Source organism: Populus alba, chromosome 1 (assembly GCF_005239225.2).
Source record: "Populus alba chromosome 1, ASM523922v2, whole genome shotgun sequence".
In the NCBI taxonomy this organism is placed as follows: domain Eukaryota; kingdom Viridiplantae; phylum Streptophyta; class Magnoliopsida; order Malpighiales; family Salicaceae; genus Populus; species Populus alba.
In genome coordinates this window covers 44,350,783-44,378,227 of record NC_133284.1, presented here as the reverse complement: position 1 = coordinate 44,378,227, position 27,445 = coordinate 44,350,783, and the positions used below count along the sequence as shown (strand labels likewise).

Below are 27,445 nucleotides of genomic sequence, written 5' to 3'. Positions count from 1 at the left end.
TAGAAAAATCTTGAGCAATTTAATATGACAGATTTACAAAATCACAAACACTTCTATTTTAAAGGGCGAAGCCTTGAGTCAAAAACTATGTGTCCCAGGACTCTACAAAAAAAAATAATAATAAAAAGACCAAATGTGCAAAGTTCCTTATGCTAGTGCAGTTGAAAGTTTGATATGCTATGATGTATACAAGCATGATAAAATTTGCATTTGAGAGATTGAGATTGATGCAGAGCGACAAGAGATACAAATAACTCATCTTATCTGATCATAAAAGTTCACAAAGACATGTTTCCAACAACAGAACAATTTAACATGCAGCATCTGGAAGCTTTGAAAAATATTAGATTATAACTTGTTCAAACATCATTTCTTCCACATTTCCATTCAAATCAAGTCAATAGCATACATCCCATGTCATTTGAAGGGAAGTTTACATAATCATGCACCACTTGCGTATAAACGGGTCCACTCCTTAGCTGCAGAGTTCAACAGTAGTTTTCAACAAAATATCAGGACTAAACCAACACACCTGTTAGCGTTGTTTATTATAAAGCTTGAGGAAAGTAAATTCCAGGGAAACTGGTATGAACTTAATAATTGGAAATATCAACATTACCTGTCTCAACAGCTTCTGCCTCGTTCGTTTTCCAATGCTTTGCAATGTTCTCAGAAAGTGGATCGTCGGGGTTTGGGGCGCTAAGAAGTGCTTGGATACTATCAAACCCAACATTACAAAATTAAATACTCTCATGTCTAGCATATCAAATATCTCTTCCTATAAAACTCATCTCTTATTTTCCCCTCACAGTGGCAATTAATTCTTCAGTGGAAATGGAGTGGGAAAAGAAATAAGACATGGTAAAAGTAAGAGTAGGTTAAAATCTTTTAATGTTTAGTTCATCAGTCCCTAAATTGCCAGGGATCAGTTGATCAATTAATCAAAACATGAGTGCTTACTACCACAAGTTTCAACATGGGGTTAATCTCAAAAAAAAGTTTGACAATATTAAATTGCAGCTCATAGTACCTCAAAAGTACGGTTCGTATCTGAAGAGCAGGACTCCATTTGTCTTTCAGAATGTCAAGGCATATCCTTCCGAGCTACATAAGAAACTTGCCGTGTTGGAGAAAAGAAATAACAAGTCTTAAACCGAAAAATGAGAGAAGCAGGGGTAATAGGGCCTACCTTATCAATGTTAGGATGGTATATTTTCGTCAGAAATCGAACCTGTAACAGAGTAATAATACTAAGAAAAACAGGAAAAAATGCTGCAGCAAATTATGATAAACAAGTTACAGTTGAGAACTCCTGGCATAAACAGACATTGCTTAAGAATGTGCATCAACAAAAGATTGGAGATACATGCAGAGTGTGACAGTTTGCAGGTACCAAAAGAAGCAGTATCTGATGACTTTTGTAAACTAGACCATGTTAAGATAAGCAGGCAATACTAAAAGTCTAAAATTGCCTGATTTGTATGGTTTCACATTGAATTCAAAATTACACCACTAACCAATTCAATTACACTGACAAGGTTAAGATGCTAGAGAAATGTTTAAACTACAAGTAAAAAAAATGCATCACTTGTTTGAAAAATTTATTGTCCACACAGGCCAGGTCACTCAGGTCTGAATTATATCATCTTATTAATAGATAACAATGGTTGTTCCCAGCGCATTTCCATTTTTGGGTTTCATAAGGGTCAAAACATGCATAACAGCCAAGCAAACCTCATGTAAACATGTTTATTACAAAATCCACATGCTATTATTCCACCCAAATAATTAACAGGGGGTAAACCAACCTAACAAGTTCTCCCAACACTATGCTTATTCAACCCAAAATGTTGCTTTCCAAGTCTAACCAGGCTGATCCTAAATTTTAAGAATCAATGACAAACACTTCGGAACAATGGATATAGTGCTATATCCCCTACCATCTATTTACAAAATGAGTTAAAGAGGATAAAATAAAAGAAGATGAGTCATCTGGATAAATTAAGCACCAAACAACTAAGAAATGCATTAAAACATTTCAAAATATAAGCAAATTCAATATTATGAGAAAAAAGTGAGACAAAAACAAATCCACAAGACTAAGTGCTACACATTCTAAACCCTGGCAAAACAATTTCTCAATTATTTGTAATTCAGCATCCAATATAACATAAAAGTGAGATTTTGGGAAAGCACCACAATGGAAAAACCAACTTGAGGTACCTTTGGTGCAGCCATCGGATATTCTTCAGGCAGAAATAATTCCAGCTTGAAAACCCCTCCTAAACAAAGAACACAACCATGGCACACATCAAAACAGGCATGCAAAAAAATTGTAAGGAAAGGAGATTAACATGATATGGAGGAAAATACGATTTTCTTTCCAAAACATTTTAACAGTTTAGTGGCCCAGGCAAATAGCAAAATAAAATGAATGTCAATAACTGCATCCATCCATTTCACAATCATTTCTCTCAAACTCAACCCTATAAGAAGCCAAACAAAAGTTACTTAACATTAAAGGAAATTCTCAAAGACAAGCACAGGGCACCTCTTATCTAACCTACCATTCTGCAGTATCATAAATGGTAGCTTAACTATTCTTGGAAGTTCTAAGCATTGGAGAAAAATGATTAATCACCTTGCAAGGGAAATTGGGCAATGCTTCTTTGAATGTAACAAGAACTTTTTCTGTTTTAATAATTCATAAACAATGCTTCAGAAACTGATGCTTAAAATGCTGAATGAAAGCAATACCCCAGCCACTGGTTGAAATCTGAGCATACAAAGTAATGAGATACAGCTAAAATAATCCATTGCTTGAACATTAAGTCCTGAACCAAATCAATCTAAAAGCCAATTCAAGTCCCAATAAGCAAGAAGCAGTTGTTATTAGCCACCACCTGTCTCAACTCTGACAAGATTCTTCACCTCAACAGCACATTAGTAACTGCTCATAGAGTAAATTAACGTAATACACAGTATAAACACAATGACTATTTGAAACACTGTCTCATACTAGCCATATCAAAAGGGATGCAAGTCTATCCCTCTTACTGTGATATACTGTGGATTTAGATGCCACATGATGTACTTAGAGAACTCCAGCTCCCATGGCCTTGCTTACATTATAATCCAACAGCATGCCACACAATTTACATTAAAAAAAATCAGAACACAGCAACGATGCAAGTTATGCTCATAAATAACTTAATCTACTGTATACTACATCAAGTGTGTGTGTGGGTGTGTGAGAGAGCAACCGGATGGCCCAATCTCAATTTTAGCTTAGCAGTAGATTGAACTAATTAGTAATCAATGACTCGAACCTAAAAACTAATTGAATTTTCTCACAGAATATCTGCCACATTTCCGTGAGCTTGCAATAGGAAATTTGTTTCAAGTCAACTATGAACTTTCATTATCACTAAGTACAAGCATTATTATATGCACAAAGGGAAATATGGAAGAAGACATGATAAGTTCCCATTTCTAGTGCAGTCTCTTATTCAAGCACTGTTATCCATTCAAATTGCTAGATCTTGTTTAGTTTAATTATACTACAAATACTAATTAGAAAAGAATACACAATGATAAAGGGGCAATATGATTGCGAAATCCCAATTTCACACACAGAAATTATCAACAATGTCTTGAAGAGCGAAGAGTTCAAGCATCCATAACCCAACTAGCTGGGGTTGGACCATACAGCCACATAGTTTAAGATGATTAGCAGCACTCAATTCCACATGAAGAGCTATTGGATTAGCAAAATACAGCTGGATGAGACTTAAAGCACCAAATGCCAAAAGAAACACAACAGAGTTTAGGCACTATAGTGATACTTCTTTTAATTTCAACCCATTTCACAACTTTTCTCTTCCACATGGAAATTCAAAGCTAAAACATTAAAGGGGAAAAACTTAAAGCATGATGATCAATAGAAAATCATAGTTTTGAATAATCATTTCTACATTATTTAAAAAAAAAATACCTTCATATGGAGATTGCGTTGGGCCAAGAATCATGACATTAAAATATCGCATATTATCCTCAGACGGGGAAGCACTAATTCCCGGAGCTGCCGGTGGTATCAGTAAATCACAAAAATTAACAAACGATGACTAGCAGAGTATAATAATAATAATAATAATAATAATAATAATAATTCTCAAATTTTTACACAAATAATAATAATTCTCAAAGTTTCACACAAACAAATCACTACTCCAAAACCATAATTTATTACTAAGTTAAAAAAAAAAAGAGTCAACTTCCCACCTGGTTCACTGAGGAGACGTTGAGTTTCCTGTTAGATCACAGTTAAAAATAACGAAATAAAAATAAAATCTTTGAAACCAAGAATCAAATAGAGCAATAAATGAAAATTAGAGAGAGCGTACTCGATTTTTCCTTAAAAATGGAAACCAAACAGAGAGAAAGAAAGCGTTGGATCGGAGGACAAACCTTGATGATTCTACGAGGGAGATTACTGTTGGCCATTTTTGTTGTGGAGGTCGATTGCAAACGACGCTACTCTTCTCAAGGGTTTTCCTTAGAGAGAGATTAAAGAGTTTTTCTATTTCTATTCTAAAGTTCTTTCAACATTAAAAGATTCTCAATTCACTAAACACATGAAATAAAATGATATAATATTTTTGAAACTTTTGAGCGTGTATGATTACTGCCGTGGCAGGAAAAACTTGTATTTATTTTAATTGCAATTATTAAACAACTTAATTTTTATGACAAAGACAATTTTAAAATAAACCACATAAGAAAAAACAATGTTTAATTTGATATATTTTTTATTTTTAAAAAAAAATAAAAAAAAAAAAAATTCAACAATGTTTTAAAGAAAAAAAAATTACAAAACTAAATTATTAATCAGCTCAATATAAAAAAAATTTAACAAATATAATTTTGAAAAATAAAATAGAAAAACTAATTAAAAAAACACCGTAACAATCCACAATATTATTTTAAAATTCAATAAAGATTTTAAACAAAAAGAAAACTGTAATTTTTTAAATCCACTTAAGTTAAAAACAGGTTAATATTGAAAACCATGGTTGCTTTTTAAATAATTTTTTATATTAAAATACATGTTAAGATACAATTTTAACTTTTAAAAATACAGGTTGAATCGCGTTTCCAAACTATCTCTTTTATATGCAAGTTGTTGCTGCTTTTTTATAATCTAGAGATATTGACGGAAGAAATTACTTTTTTTAAAAAAAAAAAATTAAATCTATTAAAATATATTTTTAATTTTTAAAAAATTTTATTTTTAATATTAAATATATTAAAATAATTTAAAAACACTAAAAATATTAATTTTTTTAAAAATAATTTTAAATAAACAATATTTTAATTATAATATCAAACACTATCTAAAAAACAAAAAATCTCATTAAATAGTTATGGTTTTCAACTAGGAGTGTGTAATAATTTATTTTTATTTGTGATTGAGTATGTTTTAAAAAATATTAAATTAATAAATTTTTAGTGTTATTTAATGATTTTAATGAATTAATATAAAAAATTAAAAAAAAAACTATTATTTTTAATATATTTTCAAATAAAATCATTTTATATTATAATATTAAATTAAAAAAACAGTTAAAATAAAAAAAAGAGAGGGATAATTAACTAGGATTGTTAAAAGAGCTGCTAGGCGGCGTAAAGCTTTGGAACCAAACCATGTTGAACATAATGGAACCGGACTTTCAAGTTATTTTGATTTTTTTTCCAAATATTAAATAAAAATTCTAAAACATATAGTTTGGTAGATCATAGTTTTAAAACCCGGGTTGGTGGCTAATTTAGTCCAAGACTTGGGTTCCAGGTTTTAACCGGATTTCCGGATTCAAATTTTTTTATTTTAAAAAAATCAAAATGATGTCGTTTTAGTAAAAAAACCAAAACAAAAATCTATGAGTTTGTAATTGGATCTTGCCGAATAAACTGAGTCATGCCGGATTTTTTCTTCTCTATTTTTTCTTCAACCCAGCCCGGTTCCATTCTCGAATCAGTTGAATTTCGAGTCGACTCGTCAGATTTCAAAACTATGAAAAAGATAGACTACACTATGATTTGAGAGGTATAAAATTTAGATTTACAATCTTTATGCAACAAACAACACAATAGTATATTATTTGTTATGATAAATTAAACAATTTTTATCATTATGACTTTTTTTTTTATCTTTCTTATCTTTTTTTCTCATAATATGTTTAATTATAATTATATATTTTATAATATAAATATTGTTGTGTTTTGCTTAAATAAACGCCTTTGCTTTTATAATTAACATCTTTTAGTAAATTTAGAATATTTGGTTATTATCTCATTATAGAAAACATGAAAACACTAAGACAAAAATATATTTGATTAAAAAAATAACAAGAAAAATATAAAAATAAATATATTTTTGTGATAATTTTAAAATAAATCTTTATATTTTTAAAAACACATTTATCTAAATAGAGGACAAAAAAGAATCCTACATGAATCTTAGAAAGTTAATAAGCCCAATACTTTCAACTTATGTGAGATAGATTGTTTGAACTAAGATTTTCAATTCTTTTTTGCTTGGTGCTTTTATTTTTTGAAACAACATATTTTAGTTTTGGAGTATTTTGGTTTGCCTTTTTGTATTTGTTATGTGTGTGTGTGTCTATGTTAGTGTATAACACTAGATAAATGATTAACACTATGTTGTGGATAAAAAAATAATGCTAATATATTTATTTTAGACAATGATAAACTTATAAAAAAAATAAAACAAAACAAATTATGAAGCCCAATTAAAAAACAACAAAATACTAAAGGATAAAATTTTAAAAAAATCAATAAAAATCCAATGTTTAAGGATGAGTTTAAAAAAAAAATCAATAAAATAAAGTATAGGAAAAAAATTGGACAAACATATAGGCTTGAGTGATCCAACACCCCTACATCTTTTTAAAAAGCCTAGGCATGCAAGCGTGCCTATGATAGACCATCAAACCTAAGCCATCCTCTCTGTTTTTATTTTCAATTTTAAAAGGTCGACAATGTCTTTTACCCCTTAATATTTTCTATAAAAATACAACGGATATCATATCTTTTGTTGTTGCTCAAAATCCATTCACCATCATAGTTGATGAGAAATTAGGAGGAGTGCCTAAAAATTCATTTTTCAAGTCATTATCATCTACAAACATCTCCAAAAACACAATAAGAACCTTCATAAACCACCTATCAATCCTAAAACACCTCAAAATTACTCAAGTAAATAAATAAATCAAGTGAATAAAATAAATGTAAATTGTGTTTGATCTATTTTTTTTAAAATATTTTTAAAGAAAAAACCACCACCATTGGAGTTCCCTTGTTGAATGGTTAACACGAAAAATAATGAGTTTTATCACTGAAAAAGTGGTCATTTACCAACTTTCTCTATTTTGTTATTTTTATGTAACTTTTTCTATTTTTTTTTAAACACATAACTGAAATATTAAGAAAATAAATTTTTAAACTAAAATTAAAATTACATAAATTAAAGAGATTGTAGAGTAAGAAAAATAAGTAACTAGACTAACCTTTTTTTATCTAATTTAAAACTTGCTATGCCTTTGGTCCTCTATTGTTGAATGTTTTTTGTTCTTAACAAATTTTAATAAATTCATCATTAATTTAGACATTGAAAGTTGTAATTAGAAAAGAATGTTAAAGTACAAAAACGAAAAAAAATTGGTTACCATAAATTGCTATAATTTCGGGCAGAATACAAACCCAACCCAAACCTTGACAGAGCCAGACCAATGGGCTCGAACTTCTCAACCAGACCTAGCCGAAATTCCTCGGTCCATGGCTAGTCCGTCATTTAGGTCGACTGTGAACAGGACTTTAACAATGGTGCCGGTGCCGGTGCCGGTGCCGGTGCCTAGCAATTCCCTGAAGCGTTACGGTCTTTCACCATTTCCGCATGGGTTTTAAAGAGAGGTCAACAAACGCCATAATATATTTTACTAGAGATGGTTTCCTATATATCAGAAAGAAAAGTATTGCGTTTCCAATGGAGCACTGCCCTTTTCAATTACTTTATCATCACCCAAAACCCATTAATTTAAATTGCAGAAAGCCACCATTTGTACAGGGATTTGCCATTGGGAAACTCAACATCACATCGCAAATTTATGAAAGATCCTTGCCTTTTCTGCAGGCTTGTAATATATTTCAATAGCATGGTTATTTTGCTCACAAATTGCTAAAAAAATAAAAAGAAAGCAAGGGCTTTTGAAACTCAAAGAAAGAAATCAGGACAAATTGTTATAGTTCCATTGAATCATTGGTGTACAATTGTCCATATAAAAAATACAACAGATTTTTTTTTGAAAATGACATTACATGTCAAATCTTATTATCCAGGCGAGGCGGAAGAGCAATGATGATGATTTGATTAAATAATTTAAACCTCAAGAGGAAGGAAACCCATTTCTTTGAGCACATCTGCACATTCTGGTTGAGCCTCCTTCTTCATGTACCCAAGAGCACTGGGATATCGAGTTTTATCCACCACTCCAACGTTCTTGGTGAGGAGGATCCTGGCAGAATCAATGCTCCGGAAAGGTTCTTTGCAATCGGGTCTGGAGCTCTCCACCAACCTGACCTCACAGATATCATCCTCATGGTCTCCCGTCACGGGGAGGCGGTATGTGCCGCTGCTGTCAGTTGCACCCTCCACGGTATATGTCTCAGTGCCATTGTCACGGCTGTTACATACCAATTTCACCTTAGCAGCTGCATGGACATATATACAACAAGAAGAGTTAGCGATTTTGGATCATTTCAAGAATATAAAAGCCGAGAATATCTTTATCGTTAGGTTAAGCATCTACTAATTAAACAATTAACTACTCCCTTCACCTGGTATTCCCTCGCTGATTTTGGTCTGGAACTCAACGCGGCAAGGGTCACAGTAGACCTTGCCTTCAACATTCAAGTAATCTGCTGCATAGGCAGAGATGAGAAGGGAGGAGAAGCAAAGAACGAAGGCAGCGATGGTGAAACTCTTTGCCATTTTTATCTTTGATTACTCTTGGTGTTCGAGGAATTATGCATGAATGAATATTGTTTTTATAGAGAAAAAGATAGGTGAAACAAATTGCTCTCGTGCGGTGGTCACTGAAGCTAAGCTATTCTAAGGCTTACGAGGGAAAATAGATCCGTACTACAAGGCTATTTCACAAAATGTCAAGTTTCCCTGGTTTTTTTCCAGTAGAATAGGTAAAGCTATTTCACCTGTGATCACTCTCTTTTAAAAAAAAAAAAAAAATTATGCAATAATAAATAACCACAGAATTTCCCATATCCCATAATTAGAAACTATATATAAACGAAAATACAAGAATTTACAAATCTATCTTTGACATGCCATGATTGTTAGAGAATAATATAAATCATATATTGAAACCTCACTTAACAGCTTAAGTTTTTGGATTGAAATGATTCTTTAACATGGTATTAGAGTCTTGATAGCCAAACGGTCACGAGTTTGAATTTCACCATCCTTATTTATTTAATAAAAATTAAGCACAAGGTAATGTGAGCCTGTGCAAGTTTTAAGTTTAAAAAACTTTCATTTAAAAAAATATATTAAAAAATAATACAAATCATATCCTAAAATCTCATAATATTTGAAAGTTAGAAGCTCTTGAAAATCCAGGGAACGATAATAATAATAATAATTCAAAAGCAGTAGCGCAATCAGATATCCCAAGACAGTGAACATTGTACTAATTTCATATAGTCAGCATAAACTCATTTTCAAGATATATATAAATTGCAGCTGCTGAACAGCTTTTGCAACCTCAGTACTGTCTTCTCGTTTTCAGGACTCTCTCTGCATGTTATGTTCTTGTTTTACCATAAACATCAATAAAAATTAAAATTAAAATTAAAATCTCCTTTTCAATTAAATAGCAGTGTAGAACACAAACAAAAATGTTCAGTAATTAGTCCCTTATTGCACTGAAGACCGAGCTCCATGAAAAAGAAGTGCCATTTCCTTGAATAGGAGTTTTGAGATCAACAGAAGCATCAATTTTATCAGCTTTATAGATCACTCCAGAAAGCCTGCACGTCTTCTTCTTGTTTAATATAACCAGTATCCGTCTATATCTATGTATAAAACGAAAGTGATGCTCATGAATTTCTTTATCTTTACAAGTGGAATTCTAAACTATCACCATTAGCATGTTAAATAAAGTAATTAATCTTGCTAAAGCTAACATCAAATTTAACTTGTAAATTCTCCACAATTATCTATTGTAAGGAGAGATAAAATAAACTTCAATTTTTTCAATAAAAAAATCTTGGACGCTAAAACTTCAGTACTATCATAGTACCAAGTTTTCGGTACCACATCATATTAATGGTCTGTTTGGGATTGTGGTAGCGGTTGCGATTAAAAGTATTATTTTTATTTAGAAATGCATCAAAATAATATAATTTTTTATTTAAAAAAAAAAATTATTTTTTGAGATCAATATATCAAAATAAATATTTGAAAATATAAAAAATATTTTTTTGTAAAAAATATTTAAAATTTAAATAAACGCAGTTTACATCGCGTTTCCAAATAAATTCTAAATCTAGCCATGCTGAGGTTTTTTAAATTTTGGATAAAATCTTTCTAGATACTCTTATTTTATGCTATAAACCATTATTACTTAATTCTCTTTCTTTTCTTTTAGTTATATTTATTCCTTTTAATCATAATCTTTTATTTTTTCAAGCTCTATAAAAATAGATTTCTTCTCCTTAATTGGTACTAAATACTAATTGATGAGAACTAGAAGATTTCCTAACCATATAATGCTACGTGTTCTGTATTTTTTTCTGCTAAACTTATGTTTTTATTATTATTATTATTATTATTATTATTTTATTTTTCATGTTTTTACTAGTGTTAGCATACATAAATACTTATAACGTATCAAAAATATATTAAATTTAATTTAAAAAATTACGGGAAAATAGACAAAATATTTTTTGCCGAATTCTTCTTCTTTCTTTCTGTCTTTCTTTCCACTTCCTTGATATTATATGGTACTAGAGCCTTTAATTAAGATCATCCATGACTTTCCCAATAATCTCTCCTGCACTTTTAACAATCAAGAATAACAACCTACCTCTCCCTTTCCTTCCGGCTAGCAAACTACAATAACACGCCCATTGTTGTCATTTCATATTGCTCATCATTTCATAATGTTTGTTATGCTTAATATTTTAAATTTGATTTATATCTGTTTTAATTTTACTTTTTATTCAAGCAGTTTTTTTTTAAAAAAATTATCTGAAGCATACGTTTTTTTTTAATCCAATCATAGATGTTATACTAGTAATCTCTCTATTTTTTTTTTCTATTAGTCTTTGTTTGGCAAGCTATTGTAAGTTTTCAATGAGATTCTGAATACTTCCTAGAATAATTCATGATTTATTCAAGATAAAAAATTCTAATAATTGATAAAATCATATAAGTCTTATAGTATAGGCTCTTGATTCAAACATTGAAGTTATTGTATAAACGTGAAAAATATAGATTACCTATCCCATATTCCTCATTAACCTTTTTCTATTTTATTAAAAGAAACCTGTTCGGTTAGAGCCCCGGAATATCTAATTTGTGGTATGAAAGAAAATTTTTTAGCATGAAGGACTCAACTCTTATTACAAATGAATTTAGAAAAATGCTTAATAAACGATTCAACAAGACCATTTTGTGTATGAACATGTGGACCAGGATATTCAATGAGTGACATGCAAAAATCATTAAATGCTTAGGATGAGAATTTACCATTGTTGTCAAGATGAATTCTCTTGATTATATGATTTAGAAATTGTGCTTGTAATGTAATAATTTGAGCAAGTAATTATCTAATAAACATCAGATTGCTAGTTGATAATAAACACACATATGACTATCTTGTAGATGCATGGAACCATTAAATATCTAAATGGTCCATGTGGTGGGTGAATGAGCTCATAAATACCACTTTGTATGCGTTTTATAAATCTTGGGGATTTAATCCCAACTTTATATGGTGATTGTTTAATAACCAATTTGCCTTAAGAACAAGCAGTACATAAGAATTCTTTAAATTAAAAAATATTTTGGTTCTTCAAAAGATGACAATGAGAATTCTCAATAATTCTTTTTATCATTGTTGATCTAGGATGGCCTAATTGTTCATGCCAAATAATAAAATTATTTGGTTTATTGAACTTTTTTTTCATTATTGCATTAATTTCAATTATACTAATACTTGTATAGTACAAATATGAAGATAAAACCATAATTTTCCTAATATTTAATTTTCAGGAGAGACATTTGTATCAGTAATTGGCAATCTCAATATGGTACCCATTACAAAGTATATCCTTGAAACTTAGTAGATTTCTCATTGATTTAATAGAGAACAAAACATTATCAATTATAAATTTTATTTCCCTGTGAAGCTTATATTGGCTCTTCCAAAGCCTTCAATCAGGTCTATTGAACTTGATATTTTATTTACTATTACTTTCATCATTCTTATATATGAAATATTGTTTTTGCTTGAGAATGGAGTGATTTGTTGCACTATCTGTTAAGCATATGTCTTCACCATTGAAATTGGACTCATTTACAACATGGCACAAGTCCATGTTTTATTAACAAAAACAAATAAATATATAATAAGTTCATAAGAAGACATGGTTCTTAAAATTGCATACAATAATTATTATAATACAATCCTTTACATTAAATAAGCCAACATAAAAGGAACAAACAAAAATACATTGAAATATACTAGCATAAAAGGAACACATTTAAAAGATTAATAGAATTTTTAAATTCTGACACTCTGATATTTAACTAACTAGTTATTATCATTACTAGAAATATCAATTAGTTTGCTAAAACAAATCACCAACATCAAGGTGTTTTATATCCAAGGGGTCAAAATAAATATCATTACTATCTTGATGTGGGTGAGGAAATTTTATTTCTATGTCATTCTTTTTCTTCTTCAATAAGGACTAATATAAATCAACAAGATGTTTAGTTGTATGACTGGTTTGTGAATAATGTTCATTCATTTTACTCATATAACAAATATTTTATATCTTCTTAGTATCTCTATTATGTATATTCTTTCCCTTTTCTTGTTTCTTCTTATTTTATAGAGTTTTGTTAGAATTATGACCAATATATTTATAGAAATTAATGTCTTTGTCCATGGCCACATCCACGACCTTTACTATGACCACAACCATGACCATTATTATTATTATTATAGCAAAGGAGATAAACAAGTCAGCTGTGATTCATTATTTCTCATCAAAAGATGTCAGCTGTGATTCATTATTTCTCATCAAAAGCTCATTATTTTGTTCAGTTACAAAAAGTCATGAAATTAGTTTATAATATTTCTTAAAACCTTATTTTCTACATTACTGCTGCTTGATCACATTCAATGTATGAAAAGTAGATAATTTTTTTTTTCTAACATATCTCTATGATCAATGATATTATCTCCATATAATCTCAATTTAGAACTGATATAAAGCATTGCAGAATTATATTCACTTACCGATTTGAAATCCTGCAATCATAAATGTATCCTATTATAATTGTTTTTTGATGGTCATATCTTTCTTTCAAGTTTTGTTAAAGAATAAGGGGATCTTTGATTATGAGATGCTCAATTTTCAACTTCCCATGTAGATGATGACGTAAGAAAATCATGGTCTTTGTTTTATTTTAACTAGATGCTTCATTTTCATCTTTAATGGTGTCTCTAGAACCCATGGCATCCAAATAAATTTTAGAATCAAGGACCTCTAATAAATAATTCTTACCCATAACCATAAACTCAAGTTTGACAAGAGTTGTCATGGTTACTTCATGAAAAATATCAAAGTTTTTAGAAATTTTTTTTAAACATTAAAATAAATATTGAATAAATTAACATTCAGTCAAATATTGAATAAATTTGTTATAAACTTAAAAAAAATGATTCACTTAAATAACTAGAAGGATTAGAAAAAAATAAGAAAAAGTAGATAAACATACCTTTTACCTTTTATCCACAAATCAAATATGATTATTTGTTTCAAGACGGAACCGAGAAGCAATCGTGCTAATAACATATTAAAAAATTATATATTTAGAAGCAGACAATATACTCAACAAATAATAAATAGAATAAATAAGAATAATAAAGATTAGAAAACACAGAGAAAACATTCTTATTTCATATAATCTTGTAAATATATTCATACAACTATATATATCATCTTAACAATACTTCTATTTATAATTTAATATTTGTAATTTCGAAGGTAAATAAAAAGATGTAGAATTCAAATGAATTTTAAACCATGAACGGACATGAAGTTAAAGAGATGGAAAAAGAAAAATACACATCTATGTTTATATGCTAAAATTTAAACAATTATAATAAAACTCTTAGTAAAACATACATATTAAACATTATAATAAAAGTCATGAAATATATGCTAAAATTATGTTAAAGCAATCAATAAATGTATTTGTAAAATTTTTAATGATTAATAAAAAAAGTATCTTTTAGTGATTGATTGATTCTTTGATCTCTTTACAAAGTATAGCAATCAATAAATATTTGATTTTAAACACAAATAAATAAATTTGTAAACAAATAATTGCTTGTTCTTATCTATATTTTTATACGTAATATTTTATTATCCATCCATGCGCCCGACCTTCATTATTTCTTGACAAGCTTGTTTAATTATTCATATTTATTACCAACTCGCGAAAAGTTCTCTCAAACTACCCAATTACTGGCTGAACTCTAAAAACTCTTAGTAAAACTTGTCATTCAATTAATTCTCCTAACCTTTTATTTCCTAGGCAGAAAACTTGAGTTTTTAGGGTCGTAATACTTAGCAAGGGTGATTATTTTTTATTTGATTTGGTTTTTATTAAAAAAAAAAAAGTAACAAAACTGGTTAAAAAAATCGAAACCGGTTCAAACCGATCAATTTTGGTTCAATTTTTAGGACAAAACCCGGTTCAAACCAGTTTGGCTCGGTTTTTTCTGGTTTTTTTGGGTTTGCGTTCGGTTCGATTCAGTTTTTTTTTCTTAGGCTTATAAAACCGAAACCGAACTGAACCGATCGACTTTTTTAAAATTTTAATCAGTTTTTTTTCACGGTTCAGTTTTTTCGGTTATTTTTTTCAGTTTTCTTAGTTTTTCAGTATTTTTGCTCATGCCTAATAGTTACATATGAAAATAATTAATTGAAGTGTACATAACTCTCATAAAATAAGATAATAAAATAAGAGTTGAACATTTATTATGTAAATTATTTATGCAATTATACATCAATTTTCAATACATGAATCCTATCGTAAACTTTTTGAAAACCAGAAATGATGATAAAAAGTTATTTGTTTTAATAATTACAAAAAGGATGATGATTTTCTGAGTAAGTATTAATTTGATTTATAATTAAAAAATCGTTAAATTTTAGCATAAAATATTATTTATCAAGATTCTTCTTATTACAATTGTTGAAATTAGAAATAATTTATATTTATATTTGTAAATGAAACTCGAAAACTCTCTCACTCTATTTTTACATAAAACCCTCTCCCAAGATACAATGCAACCATTAATTAAATATTTGATTATTTTGTTTTTGTTTCAAGATGTCTTAACTTCCTGGCAAGTCACTTTGCAGATCCAAGACGATACAATTTACAGCAAAGGATATGAGATTTATTAATACTAAAAAATCCTAAAAGTAATATAATAGAGAAACTCACAAGTCAATAATTTCTAAATAAATAACAATAGTTGTCAAATTAAGGTCTACAAACAACATAAATTATGTGCCCAAATTGACCAAGCGCTAAACTAGAAAATAAAATAAACTAGAACTCTGTAATTAATAATAAAAATACTAAAATTAAAAAAAAAAATTGAAAAGTTGAATTTTTATGCTAGAGTAATTTAGGTAGGTCATAGCTTGTCGGGAAATGTAGTTACAGTTGTTTTTCAAATTATTTTTTATTTAGAAATATATCAAAATAATATTTTTTTTTATTTTTTAAAAATTATTTTTGATATCAGTGCATAAAAAATACCTAAAAATACTAAAAAATCTATTAATTTGAAGCTAAAAAATATTAAAAAATTAAAATTTTAAAATATAAAAACAAAAAAGGCAGAAGTGTGAATTAGAAAAGGAGCCGAAAGAAATAACACACATTTGCGCTGATTCATGGACTTCTAATTATTAATATATCCATAAAATTCTCAGCTAAATGCACAGGACCACAACACCATCGAAAAATGAATTATGTGAAGTTATCACACGGAAAGTTACAAAGACAATTGGTTTGATGTGTTTTATTTCCTATCTAAAGAAAAACTAATTTGCCTAGGAGTTTTAATGTTTCAACTAATGTGGATTCACTGTTTGCTTCTTCTTTTTTTCTTTCTTTGTTTTTTATTATTATTATTATTATTATAACCACAAGTTTTTTCTTTCCATTTCATTCCTTTCTCATTTATTGTTTTCGAGAATTTACATTATAGTTTGCTTCAATTAACTTTTTATCAGGTTTATACTATATTGAAAAAATATCCTAATATTAAATTGATACTTAATCTGCGAGAGCTATTTTAGATTATTTGTTTGATAAATAACTGGAAATCAAAGAAAAAATCGAGAAAGAAAAGAAAAAAAAAATAAAATAAAAAGTGGTTGCTAGAGAAACACCAAAGTTCGCCGCCTTCCAAAAAAACTTAGATCACAATGAATCTAGCAACATCAAAATAGAAGCTACTATAAGGTTGGAGGAGCTCACATGCACCGCCACAATACAGTGGCTCTTCCAATGCATGGGTGATGTGGTGCATGAGTTAGACTCTTCTCTTTCCATTTTCTTCAATTTAGTTTTTTATTCTATATTAACTTTTCAATTGAGTCTTGGTTATGATTATACCATATATCAAGCTCTTTTCTTTCAATTGAATCCATGTTTTTTCTAATAAATCTGTAATTCAGTCCTATATTTCATCCAACCCGAGTCCAATGAAAGTCCTGTCATAGAAGAGAAGAAAGAGACAAATAACTAATTGAGTTGGTGCATTGTGATGTGCCAATGACACGAATCACAAATATTGTGATTAACCTAGATTAACTAAGATCAGTCTAATATGTCGCAGACTCAATATTATACGAAAAGAATATCATTTTAAAATTAGATTGGTGTTAGTCTTAATTAAATAAGGAACATCACTTTACAAAGCTATAGTTTTTATAGAAACATGCTTCTCGGTTTATTTTAGTAAACTCATGCATTTATTTTTTGGTACACAATCTTAATTTCTTTTAATGTTGTGGCAACCACTAATAATAAGTGCATATTCTTTTTTGGTGTTGTGTAAAAGCAAAAATAATTCGACTTGTAATGAAGCGTGGGACAACTAGCTAGGAATATCTATCCATAAAAAAGATTTTTTAATGGATTTTGAAAAAAAAAACCAAAAATAAGATCCTGGCAATCTATCTGTCATATAATATTTTATCAATGAACACCTTGTAATTGTACTTAACAAAAAACAGGTAAAACCATGTTAAATTAATTGAAATTATTCATAAAATCTAAACTACATTCGGATCTATTTTCAATGAAATTGTAAATCTATCCTCGTAAAAAACTGCAATTTGAAGTTTGGATGTTTCATATAATTGGTCTTGAGAAGAAAATTCAAAATCGCTTGCTTCTCCAAACAAGGAAAGGAAGAAAAAAGCACTCCCAAATTTCTGGCTTTGGCTTCTCCCATCAGCCGAAGGTCAATAACAATGGCGAAAGAAGACAATAAACACATATCATCATCGGCTTCAATTATTATTGTGAGCCCATCTTCTCTTGGGTCTTTAATCATCCCTGGAAATTCACGTGGGAGAGCACTGTAGGATTGATAAGTCCTCACGTTCATGATTTTTTTTATCCCATTCAAGATATTCTCTAATAATAAAAGATTATTTATCGAATCATATCAGATTGCTTATCATTATCTAATAATATCCTAGCGTGGGATGCAGGCATCTTTGTTTCTAATATTTTTTATATTTTAAAAATGCTTTTAAGAAATTTTATTTTTATTTTTTTATTATTTCAAATTAATATTTTTTGGTGTTTTCATATTATTTTAATGCGCTGATATTAAAAATAATTTTTTAAAAATAAAAAAATATTATTTTTATACATTTTTAAATAAAAAATATTTTAAAAATAATAATAACCACTCTTTCAAATAAATTTTAAATAATCCCAAGAGACTTTAAATATATTCCCTGCATGTGAGATGACTGTTCCTATTGACATCTTTTTCTGCCATTAAAAATCAAGATTTTCATTCATAACAAAGAGCAGTAGGTTAATAATAATAATAATTATTAAAAAATAATATAAATTATATCTTAAAATTTTATTTAATGATTAAAGTTTTTAAGTTGATTAGTTTTTTGATATAGTATCAGATCTTTAATAACCAAACAATCATGAGTTCAAATCTCACCATCTTTATTTATTTGATAAAAATAAAACACAAGGTAATCTGAGCTTATGCAAGTTTCAAGTCCAAAAAGTTTTCACTTGAGAATGTGTATTCTAGAATAATATAAATCATATCTTAAAACTTTACATAACAACTTAAGTTATTAGATTAAGATGATTTTTTGATATCCCTTTCAATTTCATTAAAACTTTTGTCATGTCTATTAGAGAATAATATAACTTATATTTTGGTACCTCACCTAACAGCTTAAACTATTTGGTTGAGATGGTTCTTTGACATAATATTAGAGCCTTGATGATCAAGCAGTCACCAGTTTGAATATCACCATCTTCTTTTATGTGATAAAAATTAAACACAAGTTAGTGTAGATATGTGTATGTTTTAATAAGGGTGAGCAAAAATATCAATTAAACCAAGAAAATTGAACCGTGAAAAAAAAATGATTAAACCAATTAGAGTTTTGATAAAGCCGACTGGTTCGGTTTGGTTTTAATTTTATAAGTCTGAAACTGAAAAAACCGAACTGAACTCAAACTGAAAAAAACTGAGCCAAACTAGTTTGAACCGGTTTTCCCCCAAAATAACCGAACAAAATCAAAACTGGTCGGTTTGAACTGGTTTCGGTTTGATTTGAGTTACTTTCTTTATATAAAAACCGAATCAAATTGAAAATGATCACCTTCAAGTTTTAAGCTCAAAAAACTTTTACTTAAAATGATATATTAATAAATAATATAAATTATATCTTGATACCTCAAATAACAACTTAAAATTTTAGTGAATTGATTCTTTTAACACCATCATCTCATCTCTTGGTTATAAAGCCAAAGGATATAGAGTGCGAGCCACCGATCTATTTCACGAACGATGAAGGAAGGCTCAGCTAAGAGATGGGGTTCCCCTTCTCCTTCAGTAATGTTACACAATATATGGCTGAGAGAGGGTGAACAACTTGCATTCTGTTGTTTATTGAATTTCCTTATATTCCATTCCAGAAAGAGGCATGGACAAGGCACCATCCTATTTCACAAACGATGAATGAAGGCTCAGCAAGTGAGTTTGGTATTTTAGTAATTTTTGTTGTTGTAATTTGAAAAAAATTATTTTAAAAAAAGCATTTTTGGTTAAGGTTGGTATGATATTTATACATGTTTAGTTAAAATTATGATTGAAATTGAAATTCAACAAAAAAATAGTTTAATAGGTTTGGTTGTTAATGCTTTTCAAATTAAGGTTATAAAATAATTAAAATATATATATATATATATATATATAGCTTTTAATTTAAATATTATAGATTTAACTACTGCTATTACATCATGAAATAAATAATATTTTATATAAAATATTTTTTTATTGTTCCATTAAACTATCTATAATTTCATCATATACGAAATCCATCCAACAAAAATTACAGTTTTCATGGTTTCTTGAGCGTACAATAACATCAGGTAAAATATTATCACGAACAAAATTTAAAATTGCGATTAAATTCTGAAAATACTACGTTATTATACGATATCCTTCTAATTTATGTAGTGTCATTAAATAATGTTAAACAATAGTTTTTTAAATAGTTTTTTGAATAAGACATAATTAAAAATAAAATAAAAAATTAGATTTTTTTTATTTTACTATGTCAGACTTGGTTGAATATATTTATATTTAGACTGAACCTAGTCAAGCCAGAACAGTGAAAACGTTCTCCACCGTTCTCCACATTGTGGAGAACAGCAGAAGATGAAGAACTAGCTTCAAGCTATTTTTCATTGCCCTGTATTTTATACGTAAAATATGTTGGATCCCACAAATAGTAAATTATGTTTTTTCAATTATAAAACACTTTTTTTTTCTATAATTTAAAAGTAACCATGTAAACAAATACTCGAAGATCGGGTTCCCTTCTCCTTCAGTAATGTTACAGAATGTATGGCTGAGAAGGGTGAGAACTTGCATTCTGTTGTTTATTGAATTTCCTTATATTGCATTCCAGAAAAAGGCATGGAGAAGGCACACCTAGTTGTTAATTTGTGTCTCGAGGAAAAACATTTATGGATGGGTTGCCTGCTATTTTTGTGATTCTGCTAATATGATGGCGTAATTTTGGTTTTAAAATATATTATTAATGGACATTTATTATATTGATTTTGCCTCATTTTGATAAAATTAAGTTTTAAAATATATTGTTTAGAGAAATAAGTTTTAAAATTACCCTACTTTCAAAATCTTAAACCTAGAGATTTTCCTCAAATGTAGGGTAGTTATAAATAGGGATGATTATTTTCGGTTCAGTTTGATTTTTATAAAAAAATAATTAAACCGAACCGAAACTAATTCAAACCGACTGATTTTGGTTCAATTTAATTTGATTTTTTAGAACAAAAACCAGTTTAAATTGATTTGGCTTGATTTTAATCTTCATCCACATGCTTTCTTAAGATTTAGGACAAAGATTTTTAACATATTATCTAGAAAATGTTTGAGGCATGAGTCGAAAGAATCGACTCGGATCAATAAAAAAATTAATTTTTTAAAATATAAATCAAAATGATGTTGTTTCAATAAATTATTTTTTTTAAAAAAACAAATAAATGTGTGATGGCCAAATTTTGCTTAGATTAGGCTCATTAGATCATTAAATCATCCCCAGTCTTTGCTCAAATCTATTAGGTTTTTTTTATTATTATTATTTTTTAAAATATCAAACTGATCCAAGTTTTGGATTGACTGAGTCAACTTATTAGATAAACAACGTTCCGAGACAACCTACTTGACTGGTCCGGACCTGACCTGGTTTTGAAATAATGAATCAAAGTATTAAAAAAACCCATTGTCAACTATCAATGGAATGATTTATAAAGCCTCCTAAACCCAACGTAGCATTTAAAATATGTATTCATATATTTTTTCATTCAACAGCTTAGTTTGTATTTTTATTATGCAAAAAAAAAAATGATTAATTTAACCTTGTATAATTTATAAAAAATAATTATTTATTGAAAAAATCACTTCGCAAAAGATTTTTTTTTTTTTTTTTTGCCAATAGCAATATCATCATATTACTATTTCAATAAATAATAATCTGAATCTTGTGCTGCATTAATTTCTCCTTCACTTTTTTTTTTAATGAAGTGAAGTTGCCGCCCTCTTCCTTGATTTTTGCAAACCTGTGAAATTTGACATGTTCATTGAAGCTTTCTGGAGTCAACGGTTGAAAAAGTGCGTTGCTGCATAAAAGTAAAAAACAATTTGAGCATATTAATATATATTAAAAACTATATTTTTAAAATGTAAAAAACAATCATGCCAAGTAAAAAATATTTTAATATATTTTTAAATAAAAAATTATTTTAAAAATCATATTAGTAGCTAAATTTCAACCACACACTTGGAAGACTCTTCAACTAGAATAGTCTTCTAAAGGTAAACTGCTGAAGTAATCCATTCAAAAATGTCAGTGCAGCATTTCCTTCTACAAACATTTCCTGTACAAGCCATGACCAATCCAAAGGAGTGATAGAATAGTCCTCTGGGCATTTTTCTTTCTTTTTATTGGCTTTAATTTGCATTATAAACCTCACTGAAGACACCTTGATCACATTTCTCTCTAGTTTCTTCATAGAACTTTAGGCATCATTTACAGAGCCTCCTTCACTAGCTCTATCATAATCGTTTATTTGATAACCAACCTTCCATTAACAAGTCTCGAGGATGGTGTCTCTCCAGAACTTGCCTCTTACAAAAACAGTTCTTTCTGTGGTGCTGATTCCAACAGCTGCCAATCTTAGACAAAACTATTAGATTCCATTGTCACAGTATCATACCGAAGGCGGACATTTGAGCAAGGAAGGTGGTTGAGGTTCAAAAACAGGTTGTTATGGTTTGTTCAAGGGAGTTTGTTTTCTTTTGCCTTCTAACCAGCAAGCTTGTCTTGCTTTTGTTTTAGAAAAGGGACTTCGTTCCGTTTTCCTTGTATTGCTGGTCTCCAGCTTCTTTTTGATCTATACAATTCTTACATTTGATAAAAAAAAAAAAAAAAAAAAAACAGGTTGTTATAACTTCATCATCTGCATATCTGAAAGATTAGAGCTCACACACACACATGCAATGAAAAACATTTTGCTTCACGACACAGTTTCTCATGTCTCGGACGTGTTGTGTTTTTATCAACAGGCTATGCTCTTAAGGCTACTGCAGTTTATATGGACTTTGGCTGCCTCTCATCAATGAACTCATCATTGTTGTCACAACTAGCAAGAAAGAGATGTTTCCTGGCCGCATGGACATGCATGTTCACATGCCATACTGTACCTTTCCTGCATTCAAGCAATTAGCAGGCAGATATTTCTGTTTCTATGACTTGAAGCTCTTCGAAGAGATTCGAGGGATTCCAGAGACGGTTGATGTCACCCATGCAGAAATTGTACGGGAGCTCACAAAGAGCGCCGACTCCTTCCAGGGCGTTGCCGAATTCCTCCGTGAGAAGAAATTGGAGAAAGATGAGAAACTGAGGTTGCAGAGAAATAAGAGAGGTGAGGAAGAGCATCAAGAAGAGAAGTTCTAGTAGCCTATAGAGTTTGATTTTAGATCGTATATAGGAGGATTATGAAGATCATTTCCAAGAAATCAAAACGACAGTACAACATCGTTAATTTTGAAATAACCAATTGAAATTTAATTGGATCCAAGAAATTTGAAAAAGCAGCAATAGTCGTTGGCTACCAATATTTTATAACCCAACAAATATTTCTGCTAATACATAGCTGAATGAAACAGGGATCAACACCAACTGATATAAGATACTACAAAAATCCTCTTGAAATAAAGCAATAGAACAACACTAGGGGAAATCATCCTACTCCCATTCACGCCTTCAAGGACCAGAAGGTTCTCTATTAGCACGGTCACTGCATAAAGAAATAATTCAGCCGATGTTTCATAAATCTGCAAATCTAAATAAATGAATGATTCGAAGAATGGACAATAGGCAAAGGACCCACCTCGGCATCTTCACCCTCACCAGTTCTAGCAGAGGTTTCCATCTTCTGGTCTTCTGTCAAAATAAAAACTCAAATAACAGGTCAATTGTCCACTTAAAGCTTAACGGTATGCAATATCTAGAATCATACGAGCACAACAGGCTCAATTTAAAGATGTCGGTTAAAAATACTGCACGGCCACTATGGTCGCTTACTGAGAATCTGGCACATTTTGTACTTGTGAAGTCAAATAACCAAATGCATATAGATTTTATTTCGTCAATGGGCCATCACTTTTCAATTTTGCTTGCTCATTCCATTCAGTAAGATACTAGCAAACCCAAGTACCCAGCAGCTCCAAGTAAAAGCAAGAAATCATGAATAGTTCTTGCAATGAATGCGGCACTTACAGGATAAGCAAACCTTGTAATGATACAAAGTCAAATGCATCAATTTTGTCATTTATTTATTTTATTGTTCTGGAGAAAGGGTCTAAAGAGAATGGGATTTCACTACATCTCAGACTTTAAGCCCATTAATATAGAGGACAGATTAACATGATTCTTCATAAAATAGATGAAAGCTGAGCCCTAAGGAACTTTCAAGAATTAAATCTATAGATACCTCCATCCTCAGGAATATCAGAAGTCCACAAAGTGAGGTTGTCCCTCAACAGCTGCATAATCAAAGTGCTGTCCTTGTAAGACTCTTCACTCAGGGTATCCAGCTCTGAAATAGCTTCATCAAATGCTTGCTTTGCAAGATGGCAGGCCCTAATAGACCCCAAGAATGCAATAAGAAATTATATCTATAAAAATATAAGTTTAAGACTTTTCCCACATATAAGCAAATCACATTCTGCATACCGTTCAGGAGAGTTCATAATTTCATAATAGAACACAGAGAAATTAAGAGCCAGGCCCAGTCGAATGGGATGGGTGGGGGAGAGATCACTGGCTGCAGTTGTTGTAGCAGTCTGCAAGAACCAGCAAACATGCAGAACCAATTGTTTATATAGGCAACCTTATCCAGAAAAATAAAAGGAAAACAACAGTAAATATAGCAGATTCAATGAAAAAAAACACCATAGAAAATTGGCAGAAGATCAAAAGGCCATAACCAAAGAATGCTACCGTGGGAAAAAGCAGATGAAGAATATCTATGGAGAGGCAACAAGCCTTGTTAGATGCCAAGCAGGGCTCTGCTAATTTAAAACACCAAAAAACAGATGTGCAATGCTTTATGCAAGTTAAAGCAATCCCTGGCCAATTTAACAGTAAAGGAGGATGTTACAGTAACCTTACTAACTTCAGGAATGCAAGTTCCAGTACCTTTCTCCTTCTAAGAACCAACTAAACAGAAGAAAATGTGTCGAAAAATGTTGGTAAGCACTTGGGGTTTTCAAAAACAGGTTCAAATGAAAATTCACCTTTCATGATTGAGCACATGCTTCTGATTTCTATTAATCCAAATAGCAACAGTAAGTGCAAATGACTGGAGGAAAGAACCACCTCTGAATCAGTTTAGTGCAGATGAGTGGAAACCAGACTTCGATTTTCTTCCATTCATATCACTTTAGTAGGACGTGCTTAAAGCAAGTCAAGGCTTTAAGCCATAGAATTTAACCATTGCATCAATGAATAAAACAAAAAATAGACATACATACCTCATATGCCTTAAGTGACTGATCAGCTGCCTCTTTCCTCTCATTACCACTCTTGAACTCTGCTAGATACCGGTAATAATCACCTTTCCTGCACCAAACCCAAAACCCTTCATAAAATCCACATGACAATTAAAACCCACTACGTCCACATAAGCCAATTCATAATATAACCACAAACAAATCCACCCTCACATCTTGTAGTAAAACACAGTGGATTCCCCAGCTGTACATGATGGAATAAGATGCTCATCAATCACTGTCATGATATCATGGCAAATGCCAGTTAACTCTGCTTCCACCTTCTGCCTATACTCCTTGATCCTCTTCACATTTGTCTCATTCCCTTTCGACTCCTCCTTCTGCTCAATAGATGACAAGATTCTCCACGATGCCCTTCTCGCACCAATCACATTCTTGTAGCCCACAGAGAGTAAGTTTCTCTCCTCCACCGTTAGTTCAACATCAAGCTTTGCTACTTTCTTCATCGCATCCACCATTTCTACATACCATCACATAAACCATCAGCATTCCAAGTTCTAACAACTTCCAAAGAAAGTATCCACATCATAAATTTCGTTCTTTCTTTTTTAATTTCAACTCTAAATTAATTTCGACGCTCAGGAATAATTTCATTTCTATTTTACTTCACGGTTTACGTAATCATCAATAAAAAAAAAAATTAACTGCTACATCAGCAATTATTATTATTATTTTATTTTTTGGCAAGATCCTAAAAATTTAAAAGGACAAAAACCTACATTATCAGATAAAATAAGAAAGAAATTAAGAAAAAAAATCCTCATCAAATTACTTGCTAGCAAAAAAATGAAATCAGTCAAAAGTAATTAAAATCCGTAACAATAATTAAACGTAATTAACTTTTAATATCCCAAAAAATAAAAACAGACAAGAATTATTTTCAATAATTATTTCAAAGCAAAGATAATAAGCATAAAATGTAGGTTAAACAAGTTAATATAATCCATAAATCTGCGATCGATCATGTGACTTTGAGTCTATAATGAGCAAAAACTGAGCATGAAAGCACAGATCTAGAGAGATAAAGCACAAAGACGCATGTAAATACATCTAGAGAGATATAGAGGAACTGACCGTCGTAGCGTTCAGCTTGCTCGGCGAGCTTGGCGACGTAGACGAAGTTCTCACGATCTTTTGAAGAATCCATGGCTATTGCTGATTTATCTTTCTCTCTCTAGAAAGTCACACACAAAGGCAGTTTCTCTCTCTAAAGAGAGCAGCTTGCAGTCAAAATGTAAGCCGGGTTCAGAGAAAGAGAGAAACGAGTGGAAAAGGAGAGAATTTTTTCTTTCATTCTTGTGTTTTTTCTTTACTGAAGAAAAAAGTGTACCTAAGCCGTCTGACTATCAGATTTGTTTTAGTTTAGTCCTTCTCACTTGCAATAGCTTTCAATTGCACCATCAATGTATTGTAATGGTGAAATCTTATCTTTTTTATTTTTATTAACGTGGGTGTCCGGGTAGCTTATATATACCTCAACTAATTCCACGGACCTTGAAATTAACGATTGTCATAACCAAATTTTTGAACAAATAATAAAAATTAAATATAGTTGACAATTGGGTTAAGACAACAAATCTTGAAGTTTAGGGATAAAATTATCAGATTTAAAAATAAATTGATCAGAAATTGAAGAATTGATAAGTTTGGAAATTTACTTAAAATTTGGATTATTTTAATTAATGAAATTATAAGAATTAATAAGTTTGTGGACTTAATTAAACTTTGATTGAATTAATTAAATAAATTCAGGGACTTAATTGAAATTTATCCAAAAGGGGCAAAATTAAAAGAATTAATTAAGGATCAAATTGAATAATCCAGGGATTTAATTGAAAATAATCCAGGAATTAAGGACTGTTTTGTAAAGTTCAATTTTTATTAAGGGTCCAGTTGCCAAATTTCTAAAGTTCAGGGATCAAAATGACAATATCCATTGCTGCTTGAAACGTTGTCGTTGCTGGTAGAATTCCTTGCAGCCAAAACGTCGCCGTTGCTGGTGGAACAACCGTGTGATCTTCTTCATCCCGATTCAACCGGAGACCTGAAAATCTGCAACAGATTCAATCGTGGACCATATCCCTTGCCCCCGATCTCGTTCGTGGAAGCGACAGTCCTGCAAAGGCAGGACTCATGAGGGGCAAGCT

The 27,445-nt window shown here is 30.1% G+C and overlaps 3 protein-coding genes across 4 annotated transcripts; all 3 read right to left on the bottom strand.

The window, feature by feature from the left end:
* Positions 1 to 245: 245 nt before the first annotated feature.
* LOC118043399 (ubiquitin-conjugating enzyme E2 36) lies at positions 246 to 4,566 on the bottom strand. The gene is made up of 8 exons (XM_035051369.2): positions 4,468 to 4,566; positions 4,282 to 4,309; positions 3,995 to 4,081; positions 2,224 to 2,282; positions 1,190 to 1,231; positions 1,031 to 1,104; positions 620 to 717; positions 246 to 479 (listed from the first exon to the last, which is right to left on the bottom strand). Exons 1-8 carry the CDS (start codon positions 4,501 to 4,503, stop codon positions 442 to 444), a joined length of 462 nt encoding a protein of 153 aa, XP_034907260.1. The 5' UTR covers positions 4,504 to 4,566; the 3' UTR covers positions 246 to 441.
* A 3,889-nt stretch (positions 4,567 to 8,455) lies between these two features.
* On the bottom strand, positions 8,456 to 9,067 carry LOC140954341 (olee1-like protein). The gene is made up of 2 exons (XM_073403614.1): positions 8,914 to 9,067; positions 8,456 to 8,787 (listed from the first exon to the last, which is right to left on the bottom strand). The coding sequence occupies exons 1-2, from the start codon at positions 9,065 to 9,067 to the stop codon at positions 8,456 to 8,458; spliced, it is 486 nt and encodes a 161-aa protein (XP_073259715.1).
* Positions 9,068 to 23,262: 14,195 nt separating this feature from the next.
* LOC118043398 (14-3-3-like protein D) lies at positions 23,263 to 26,580 on the bottom strand. Of its 2 annotated transcripts, none has more exons than XM_035051368.2 (7): positions 26,373 to 26,580; positions 25,452 to 25,758; positions 25,260 to 25,347; positions 24,460 to 24,569; positions 24,218 to 24,366; positions 23,615 to 23,664; positions 23,263 to 23,521 (listed from the first exon to the last, which is right to left on the bottom strand). In XM_035051368.2, exons 1-7 carry the CDS (start codon positions 26,443 to 26,445, stop codon positions 23,519 to 23,521), a joined length of 780 nt encoding a protein of 259 aa, XP_034907259.1. In that variant the 5' UTR covers positions 26,446 to 26,580; the 3' UTR covers positions 23,263 to 23,518. The 2 variants fall into 2 exon arrangements, with proteins under 2 accessions (XP_034907259.1, XP_034907258.1); XM_035051367.2 differs by having other exon boundaries at positions 23,615 to 23,667; positions 26,373 to 26,579.
* Positions 26,581 to 27,445: the final 865 nt, after the last annotated feature.

Bases quoted from the DNA above. Each gene is read 5' to 3' on its own strand.
- LOC118043398 (XM_035051367.2), bottom strand. From the start codon at position 26,445: ATGGATTCTTCAAAAGATCGTGAGAACTTCGTCTACGTCGCCAAGCTC. The intron at 25,759-26,372 runs GTCAGTTCCTCT...GATGGTATGTAG, and splicing joins GCAAGCTGAACGCTACGACG to AAATGGTGGATGCGATGAAG. The intron at 24,367-24,459 runs GTATGCAGAATG...GGGGTCTATTAG, and splicing joins ATTATGAACTCTCCTGAACG to GGCCTGCCATCTTGCAAAGC.
- LOC140954341 (XM_073403614.1), bottom strand. From the start codon at position 9,067: ATGGCAAAGAGTTTCACCATCGCTGCCTTCGTTCTTTGCTTCTCCTCC. The intron at 8,788-8,913 runs GTGAAGGGAGTA...ATGTCCATGCAG, and splicing joins AATCAGCGAGGGAATACCAG to CTGCTAAGGTGAAATTGGTA.
- LOC118043399 (XM_035051369.2), bottom strand. From the start codon at position 4,503: ATGGCCAACAGTAATCTCCCTCGTAGAATCATCAAG. The intron at 4,310-4,467 runs GTTTGTCCTCCG...GTGATCTAACAG, and splicing joins TCCCTCGTAGAATCATCAAG to GAAACTCAACGTCTCCTCAG. The intron at 2,283-3,994 runs GTATTTTTTTTT...TTCTTTGTTTAG, and splicing joins AACGCAATCTCCATATGAAG to GAGGGGTTTTCAAGCTGGAA.